General features: G+C 38.3%; 2 protein-coding genes across 2 annotated transcripts; both read left to right on the top strand.

The window, feature by feature from the left end:
• The first annotated feature begins 3,983 nt into the window (after positions 1–3,983).
• LOC131772949 (uncharacterized) lies at positions 3,984–5,827 on the top strand. The gene has a single exon (XM_059088940.2). It carries the CDS (start codon positions 4,198–4,200, stop codon positions 5,179–5,181), a length of 984 nt encoding a protein of 327 aa, XP_058944923.2. The 5' UTR covers positions 3,984–4,197; the 3' UTR covers positions 5,182–5,827.
• Positions 5,828–8,591: 2,764 nt separating this feature from the next.
• On the top strand, positions 8,592–10,007 carry LOC131792244 (uncharacterized). The gene has a single exon (XM_059109657.2). The coding sequence runs from the start codon at positions 8,885–8,887 to the stop codon at positions 9,509–9,511; it is 627 nt and encodes a 208-aa protein (XP_058965640.2). The 5' UTR covers positions 8,592–8,884; the 3' UTR covers positions 9,512–10,007.
• The last annotated feature ends 516 nt before the right edge of the window (positions 10,008–10,523 follow it).

The raw sequence follows: 10,523 nt of genomic DNA, 5'->3' as shown, positions 1-10,523 counted from the left end.
TTCCCATAACAAATTCATTAATGTCATTCATAGCCAGATGTTTTCCTAGTAATATGAAAACTCAGAACGTTCAAAACCCACGCGAGTGAGCATCAAATATAATCGTTTCCGTGATGATTCTACAGTACGGAGTTATCCATAAAAAAAGGACTAGCTTAGTTTAGATATTTTTCGCCTACAACTCATATCATTTATTCCAGGCAATTAATTAAGAACTACTAGCGCTAATTAGCGTCTCGGCCCGGAAAATAATTTATCAGAGAGCGTCTGAAACTATTCTTAGCTGTTAGATAATTCTACATCTCATCTGTAATTCATTGTTATCACACTTTGTAGAGTAGAGAATGAAAATATGACAAAATTTAATTAAGCCTGTCTCAGACTGGAATAGTTAGTTTCAACCAATACTCAATGCGGCCTGAAAATAGTTTTGCCGTTAAACATTATGAAAACTACAAGGAAACTACACGCGCTAAGATAAGACAAAAAAAAAAAACAAACACCGGTATAATTCAGAAGTAAAGCCACGGAAAACTGAAACATTTTAAAGTTGTTTCATAAACTCATTAGAGTGCACCAGTAGTCTGTTATCAGCGGTGTTTTGCGATACATTCTTCGATTGGTGTTCTGTAAGTTTATCATGATATGGCCATTAAGCTAGAAATGACGAGCCATAGGATTACTTGGCGAAGTTGACAATTAGTCAATATCATTTTGTTTCGCTACTAAAAACTCTACACTTTCTATAGATTTTTATCGTTTCCTGAAGACGTGGAAAAAATAACAGCGCTTGTAAATCACTCGCCCTCAGAAAAAAGCCTTGATGATAGGAAACAACTCAAATTTCGTCAAGTGTCCTTCCTACGACAGTGCACAGTGAAAACAAAAAATATTTTCTGTTTTCTTAGGAAATTTAATCTAGCTTCAGAATAGCTTTTACCTATTTGAGGGAAATCTTACAGGAACGATGGATATTATTCCTAGTCCAAAGTCTTGAAGACGACGGACAAGCCTCAATACAAATAGCCACTTAATAGACAAGAGAGCCCGCGTTTTTAATTTTCTTGGGGAGGAACAAAGACTTGACTCACGTGAATGGCTATCAAGCTTACGACTGAGAATACAAATAGCATATAATGGTTATCACAATATCTTAAGCAAAGCTGGCATAATGCTTTCTCATTCAGGTCCAACAATTTTCTCTTTCACCTTGTAAAAAACTACTATTGGTACCATTTTTTTTGTTTTTGCGTATTCTCGTCTAAAAGTTGCCTCTCGTGTAAGTGTATCAATGAGGATATTCGCCTTACACTTAATCGCGTACTAGACGCCCCTTCAAAAAAATGATTGTTTGTTTTGAGGAGAGTGTCTTACAATGTCTGGTTTTCTTTGAGTTGTTTTGAACAGCCCGGGCCATAGGCAGTTTTGTCCATACCATTTCGTGTGATATAATTGGTCTAGACAAAGCCAAGATATGAGTTTTCCTAGACTCGATAAAGTATTCGTTTGTATGCCGAGCAGACCTATTTGGGATGAATTTCCTCTGAGTAAAATGATATATTTGTTGAATGATTTATATAACACTTGTAGAGCATTTTTAACCATATCTTGAAGAGGCGGCATTCACTGAACTATTCACTTTCGAATTTGAATTACAAAAAGCAAGCATCGCAATGGCTCTGACAGAACCTTGAACCTTGCAGCAGCTGTTCTTTTAACAATTTCGTTCCTAGCTGTTGGTTTGATATGTACCAGTTATATCGTAAAATAGCCGCTTTACTCAGTATTGCTGGTGTAATAAATTCTTGTGATATTCACTTTAAACATATTGCGTTTAGCAGAAAAGGGAAAATTTGCTGGTGTAATAAATTCTTGTGATATTCACTTTAAACATATTGCGTTTAGCAGAAAAGGGAAAATTTGGTCCTTGCATTTAAAATACCTCATGCTTGACAGTTCATGAAAATCAGATCAACTCATCTTGGTTAACCCTTTAACTCCCATGAGTGACCAAGACAGAATTTCTCCTTAAAATTAATATTAATACAATATCAAGCAGAAAAGTGATGAGAATAAAGAAAAATATCAGTTAGGGGATTATAAGTTGATCCTATACCAAATTCTCCAAACAAACATCCCCAGAACTGTATGGTAGACAGTAAGGAGAATCACTAATGAGATCTTGGGAGTTAATGCCCGTTTTTCCAGTTTTTACCCAAGGAAAAGAACATGAGGTACAATCTTAGAAATACGTCAGTCTCTGTCCCTAGAATCTACACTGACAGGTTTAAGAACGTTTTTAGTAAAAGAATAATTTTAAGATATGATATGTAAATAGTTTTTTGAGTTTATATTGTAACTTAGGATATGTGATTTTATCTTAAGAAATAAAGATTATTATTATTATTATTATTATTATTATTATTATTATTATTAAAGGATTAAAGACATTTTCAGAAGCGACATTCACAAAACAAAAACAAAAAAAAGAGCTGGGGACATTGAAGTAATCGTGAGTTTATATTCTATACTCCCAGACACATTTGCTGGAACGCTTATTGCCTTCCTGCTCTTCCTCGCGACAAAGGCCCGTCCCATTTTCGAGGGGTAGGGGTAGGTGGGCAGTTGCCCAGATACTGATATTGATCAGAACAATAAGGTAATTATGTCTAGGAGTAAAGCCTTCCAGCACTTTCCGAGCCGAAATACAATTACACTGTATAGATCATTTCATATTTAATTATGACAACCACTGATTGTCATGTAACCAACACATAATTAGCCACGATTCTTCAAAACAGGACAGAAATATTGGAGCTCGAAAAAAAAAATTTAGTGAGACTATCTTGGCCGCTATGATTGATGAGTGGACTGTATTTTGAAGAGCTCCCGAGGAAAGGCAAAATGATAGAGCAATGATTACTTTATACCAACTGAGGACGCACGCAAATTTGGGGCTTACCAATCAGTATGACTGCCTCTGATGCTCTTCTGCGTGGTCACAGCGTGTGTTGAAATGAACATTTCGGCTTCTCGATCCAAGTTTGAGGTTATTATCTTTATTAAACCATACAAACATTTTATTTCTTTCCATGTGGGTTTCTGAGCTTCATCGAAATTAATTTTGACTTTATCTAAGTAGAAAGGGGTAGCATGCGAGACTGCTTCCGTTCACGATCCACAATGCAACTTCCGTCTACGGAATACAACTTCCGTCCACGGTCGACAACTTCCGTCGATATCTGCTTCACCACGATACCTCATTCATTGCTTCCAGCATGAATGAGCTGAAAAGGCCAGATAAAGGGTAGCGAAATCAAAGGTACTTACATTTGTCCAGCCTTGTCAGGTATATAGATTTTACGTCACAAACATAAACACTACCAATTCAAATAGGGCCCTTAGAAACACCCTAGTAAACCATGCATTACGAATACCGAAAAAAGGCGTGTTACATGTAAAAATTACGTGAGCTTAGATTAGAGTTCATTCCGTTGCGATTTCGGTAACGTTACATTTACCAAAACTAAACTTTTCGAGTAAACTTTACTTTAAAAATAAATTTCACAAACCAAAAAAAGATTTCCACAACTGTATAGACAAAATGTGAAACTTATTATTTGTATAAAAAATCAGACCATCATGACTCATATCCTCTGGAAAGTTCCTGTTGTTTTGCATCATCGACTTCCTGTTTGAATGACGCCACGCGTGGGCAGTATGCCAATTTTCTTTTGAACAGTAATTTCTCGGAATCCAATTGTCTGTAATTTTCTCGGAATTCATTCTCTTTCAATATGCTTTAACCAAAACATGGGCGCATTTTGTGATGACGTGACATGGATACATCGAACATTTCCCAGTAGAAATGTAGTTGGGCGGTTAGGGCACAGTTTTTGAAAACTGGCTCCCCAACCCCAACTACTATGCTACTATTACCGTGACCTTGAGTGTCCTTCACATGATTATTGTATAATCTGAAGCTAGATGACGTCCCAGGCACTGATTTCGACAATGCAGTGTACGCTTTCGCCCAATCAGAAAAGAGATAGTGAGTTGAATGTATTATAATATAGCTTATAACCTTCTACAGAATTTGTCTGGCAGTCTTACTAGTCGGATGAGTTTCGTTTTCCCGTTGTTTCGGTGATTCTATCTTGCAACAGTCTTACAAACTGAATATTCAATAGCGTCAAAATGGCTGGAGTTGTTCAGTGGATAGATGGTCGAGCGAATCAGCCAGGTGTTGTTGAAAAAATTTTTCCAAGCATACATATCAAACAGAACCAGTGGGACGATGATTGGAACGAATTCTTCGTGGATAGTCCACATCGTTATCCTTATATCTCTGACTATGAGTGTGTTTTCCGCCATCCTTTTGTGGCCGAATACATGAACCAACAGTATGGTACATCATGGCAGAACCTACAAGCAGCAAAACTGAATGGGACTAGTATCCCTTTGGCCGATCTAGCGCACTTCACTGAACCAGAAAGAGCAAATGATATCATTGATGATGGGGGCTTCGAGGGAGGAATGAAGAAAATCAACGAAGGCGAAAACGGACATAATATCGAAGCAGAGTTGTCGTGGTGGAGTCCGAAGTTTTCGGAGATCGAAATCGATCATGTACGTGATACCCTGCGTACAGCCATAGAGCCTTTTGTTGCCGCAGGAAATGATATAGAAGAAGTCGTAAGTCAGTTCGCTAAGTCTCACCCTTTCATGCCAAGTTCGACGCGGTATGGAAATTCCTATTTCAAGTATGGCTTTGACACGTTATGTCAACATTATGTTGAAAATTACCGTGAGATTAGTGCGCAAAGTTCAATTCAGTTCAAGATATTAGGAACATACGTTTACAAGCAAGAGATCATGCATGCTGTTCTTGTTTGTAGCGACGAAGATGAACAGTTTTCGAATTACCCCAACGTCGCTGTAATGGCAACAGATGATGATGAGAATGATGATGGCAACAACGAGGAGGTAGTAACGCGTGAAGACGATGGCAACTGGGTTTGGAAACCCCAAGCAACCGCTACAGAAATTGTACGTCTTCCGAATTTTTTGCAAAAATTTCCCATATACCGTAGATGGGAACATGTAGCTTTTGCATTTTATACACCAGATGGGGTCTTCGAACTCCCTGACTTAGAAAAACATCGCTTTGAATTAACGTGAGTTGCCGGATTCTCTCAAGAGAAGAGCTTTACGAACTGTAATAAAACCTTTGTAGCTTTTTTGTTATGAAAAGCATACTTAAGATTTAATTTAGTTGCAGTTGGCTGTGATTCATGCCATCGTTGGAAATATTACAATCTCAGTTTAGTTTTATCCTAATCTTTGTTGAGTCCAAAGCCTCTAACCAAAGATTCTATCTACTCCACAGCCGGATGGGTTTAGTTTTAGCGTAGCATTTCGCAGGAGTCTTCCGTTTCTCAGGCCGGGAACAAGAATGGCAACGATTGTCGTGGAGGTTTTCGATAATAATCAACAGAGACTTGAGTTTCTATGTCTCTGATTAATTTAACCGTGTCTGGTAGGGGAGGCGAAAACATCTTCAGAATGAATTCGCTGGAGTGTTTGAAGTAGGTTTCAGTTCAGTTTAGTTTTAGCCAATTTATTCAAGCTTTTCACCAGAAGCTTCTTTTAAAATAAGATAGATCGACCGCTTTTAATTTTCCTTTTATCGTTCATGATATATGTAAGATCATTGTATTGTTGCACGGAGTTTGCCACAGCCATTCTCTGCTCAAAACTATATATAGCCCAGCATCAAAGACAACGATTGTCAACAATTGATCATGAAATAAACTATGCTAGCTGAGATGCTTGTTTCAGTTGAGGAGCTATTAATGTTCTCATTGAATTAATTGCATCTAAGTTGAACAGGATTGCAAAACACGAGCGGTTTGCGAGCCAGCTTTCGCAAACTTGAATAGGATAACACGCAATTGCACAGAGTTCCAAAACACACAGGTTAACCACACACATATATAAGAAAGCGCAAAGGTTATGAAGCCGAGAAGATGTTTTTTGACATGTTTTTGAAAGGCGTCTCAAACCACTTCATGGAGAACGTCTAATAACATTCCAATCATGTTGAACCGGCTGACTGACTAATAAATACATGTACATTCAAAAGAAACAAAAAATATCCAAAGATTCGTGTACGGTCTGGGAGCTTGTTAACTGCTTTTTTTCCAATTTCCAGATCGTTGTTTGTGTATTTCTTGATTAAAAGCTCTAGATCCCCTGGAGTTTGAACCCCGGTAACTCGAATTGCTAATTGAAATTACTTCGAGTTATCGAGGTTTCGAGTTTGAACAAAAATACCAGAAGCACTTGATGAAAGAGGCCTTTTGCTTATACCTGTTTTATTGTAAGATTTCTAGCAATGTAAGAACATTAAAACGACAAAACAGAACAAAACAAAAGCATGAAAACCACAAGAATGTTTACCGCTAAATCTCACTTAAATATTTGTTGATATCTGAGCGTTCTTAGACTCGATAAAGTATTCTAAAGTATTCCTAGACTCGATAAAGTACTGCATGCCAAGCAGACCCATTTTGGAATGAATTTCCTCTGAGTCGAATGATGTACCAGTTATATCTTTAAACAGCCGCTTTACTCAGTATTGCTGGTGTAATAAATTCTTGTGATATTCACTTTAAACATACTATTACGTTTAGCAGAAAAGAGAAAATATGGTCCTTGCATTTAAAATACCTCATGCTTGACAGTTCATGAAAATCAGATCAACTCATCTTGGTTAACCCTTTAACTCCCATGAGTGACCAAGACAGAATTTCTCCTTACAATTAATATTAATACAATATCAAGCAGAAAAGTGATGAGAATAAAGAAAAATATCAGTTAGGGGATTATAAGTTGATCCTATACCAAATTCTCCAAACAAACATCCCCAGAACTGTATGGCAGACAGTAAGGAGAATCACTAATGAGATCTTGGGAGTTAAAGGATTGAAGATATTTTCAAAAGCGACATTCCCAAAACAAAAACGAAAAAAAGAGCTGAGGACATTGAAGTAACTGTGAGTTTATATTCTACACTCCCAGACACATTTGCTGGGACGCTTATTGCCTTCCCGCTCTTCCTCGCGACAAAGGCCCGTCCCATTTTCGCGAGATTAAGTTCCCGCAAAAATCAGTTGGGAATACCAGTATCTGGGCAACTGCCCACCTACCCCTCCCCCAACCCAACATTAACCCTAACTTGTTATCAACTGACTGTTGTTGGGTTAGGGGAGGGGTAGGTGGGCAGTTGCCCAGATACTGATATTGATCAGAACAATAAGGAAATTATGTGGGGGGGTAAAGCCTTCCAGCACTTTCCGAGCCGAAATACAATTACACTGTATAGATCATTTCATATTTAATTATGACAACCACTGAATGTCACGTAACCAACACATAATTAGCCACGATTCTTCAAAACAAGACAGAAATATTGGAGCTCGAAAAAAAAGTTTTAGTGAGACTATCTTGGCCGCTATGATTGATGAGTGGACTGTATTTTGAAGAGCTCCCAAGGAAAAGCAAAATGATAGAGCAATGATTACTTTATACCAACTGAGGACGAACGCAAATTTGGGGCTTACCAATTTCGGTAACGCCACATTTACCAAACACAGAACTAAACTTTTCGAGTAAACTTTACTTTAAAAATAAATTTCACAAACCAAAAAAGATTTCCACAACTGTATAGACAAAATATGAAACTTATTATCTGTATAAAAAAATCAGACCATCATGACTCATATCCTCGGGAAAGTCCGTGTTATTTTGCATCATCGACATCCTGTTTGAATGACGCCAAAGAGTGGGCAGTATGGCAATTTTCTTTCAACTATTATTTCTCGGAATCCAATTGTCTTTAATTTTCTCGGAATTCATTCTCTTTCAATATGCTATAACCAAAACATGGGCGCAGTTTGTGATAACGTGACATGGAAACATCGAACATCTTTCTTCAATTTTCAGCAGCTGAAATCTGCAAAGAGACTCATGTATTCCCAAAGCTTTACCTGCTGACCAATCACAACCGACTAGTTCAGGATATGCAAATTATTATGCTGCCCGCTGATTAAATAGGCACTGCAAGTACATGTCGCGAAAGACAATAGCATTCTGGGCGATAATTATAACCATTTTGTGATAACGTGACATGGAACATCGAACATCTCCCAGCAGAATAGTAGTTGGGCGGTTCGGGCACAGTTTTTGAAAACTGGTTCCCCAACCCCAACTACTATGCTACTATTAACCGTGACCTTGAGTGTCCTTGACATGATTATTGTATAATCTGAAGCGAGATGACGTCCCAGGCACTGATTTCGAAAATTCACTGTACGCTTTCGGCCAATCAGAAAAGAGGGAATCAAACTTCCTTGTTTCTCTGAGTCAATAACTAAATTCATTAAATTCGTATCATCTTTTGAAAACAGAGTGTCAGCGGCAACTGAGAAATTCTGTCAACTCAGCAGTCAGCTGTCAACAGTCTTACAAACTGAATATTCAATAGCGTCAAAATGGCTGGAGTTAATCAGTGGATTGATGGTCGGGCACATCAGCCACATGTTGTTGAGAAATGTTGTCCTAGCATACACATCACACAGAACCAGTGGGACGATGATTGGAACAAATACTTCATTGATAGTCGACATCAATATCCTCATATCTCTGACTATGAGTGCGTTTTCAGCCATCCTTTCATGGCTGGGTACATGAACTTAAAGTATGGTCTACCATGGCAGAACCTACAAGCAGCAAAAATAAATGGGACCAGAGTCCCTTTCGTCGATCTAGCGCACTTCACTATACCAGTCAGAGCAGATAATATCATTGATGATGGGGAGGAATGAAGAAAATCAACGAAGACGAAAACGGACATAATATCGAAGCAGAGTTTTCGTGGTGGAGTCCGAAGTTTTCGGAGAACGAAATCGATCGCGTACGTGATACCCTACGTGCAGCCATAGAGCCTTTTCTTGGTAAAGAAAATGATAAAGAAGAAGTCGTAAGTCAATTCGCTAAGTCTCACGCTTTCATACCAAGTTCGGAGCGGTATGGAAGTTCCTATTTCCAGTATGGCTTTGAAACGTTGTGTCAACGTTATGCTGAAAAATACCGTAAGATTGGTGAAAATTCGATTCAATTCAAGATATTAGGAACATACGTTTACAAGAAAGAGATCATGCATGCTGTTCTTGTTTGTAGCGACAAAGATGAACAGTTTTCGGATTACCCCGACGTCGCTGATGATGATAATGATGATGGCAACAACGAGGGGGTAGTAACGCGCGACTACGATGGCAACTGGGTTTGGAAGCCCCAAGCAACCGCTACAGAAATTGTACGTCTTCCAGATTGTTTGCAAAGCTTTCCCATATACCGTAGATGGGAACATTTAGCTTTTGCATTTTATACACCGAACGGGGTCTTCAAACTCCCTGACTTAGAAGAACATCGCTTTGTGTTAACGTGAGTTGCCGGCTTCTTTTAAGAGAAGAGCTTTACGAACTGTAATAAAACCTTTGGATGGGTTTAGTTTTAGCGTGGTTTGCTATAAGCTCGACGCGTAAGCATTTCGCACGAGTTTTCCGTTTCTCAGGCTGGGAAAAGGAATGGCAAGGACTGTCGAAGAGGTTTTCTTTCGTAATCAGCAGAGACTTGCGTTTCTATGTCTCTGAGTAATTTAACTTAAATATTTCGATCGCTGCTCGTGTCTAGTAGGGGAAGCAACAACAATTATTCGCATGAGTGTTTTAACTAGGTATCAGTTTTAGTTTTGGCCAATTCATTCGTTTTTACCTAAAGAGTTGTCCTAATTAGATAGATCTATCGCTTATAATTTTCCTTTTATTGTTCATGATATAAGTAAGATCATTAAATTGTTGCACTGAGCTTGATACTAACCATTCTCTGCCTAAAAACTATCTATAGCCCGATATTGATTATGAAATAAACTATGCATGCTGTGATGCTTGTTTCAGTTGAGGAGTTAAGTTGAACAACACGAGTGTTTGCGAGTCAGCTTTCGCAAACTTGAATGGGATAACACCGAAAGAATGAGTCGCCACTGATCGGATCCTTGTGTTTGCGCAAAGACTTCTGGGATCGCCACGAGGCAAACATTGCAACTCGTATGGCGAAAGGTTGTTTTGACGTCGGAAAAAAGATTTTGGAGAGAGATTATCGTTCTTTCGCTTCTGTTTTACCAAAAATTAATCTGGGTAATATTAACACGAGGGTAGCGTAAGTTTTTGTTTGAACAACCATGAAATATGCAGTAAAATCTACCGATTAACTTTTTTCTGTACGCATGGTGTATTGTAAAATTGACATCCCAGAATGGTCTCGAAATTCAGAAATGTTAGCTATACAAGAAATAACTCAATAAAGGCTTTTCAGTTTTTTTGACATGTGTAAAGACTACTTCTAGCTTTTTTCTTGGCTTGGTAATACAAAAGAGGCGGCTGGAGATTGAAATAGTGTGC

The sequence above is a fragment of the Pocillopora verrucosa genome, chromosome 6 (genome assembly GCF_036669915.1).
Source record: "Pocillopora verrucosa isolate sample1 chromosome 6, ASM3666991v2, whole genome shotgun sequence".
Classification (NCBI taxonomy): Eukaryota; Metazoa; Cnidaria; class Anthozoa; order Scleractinia; family Pocilloporidae; genus Pocillopora; species Pocillopora verrucosa.
This window is presented reverse-complemented; position numbering and strand designations above follow the sequence as displayed.

What these genes read in the sequence shown, in the direction of transcription:
- LOC131792244 (XM_059109657.2), top strand. Translation starts at nt 8,885, where the DNA reads ATGAAGAAAATCAACGAAGACGAAAACGGACATAATATCGAAGCAGAG.
- LOC131772949 (XM_059088940.2), top strand. Translation starts at nt 4,198, where the DNA reads ATGGCTGGAGTTGTTCAGTGGATAGATGGTCGAGCGAATCAGCCAGGT.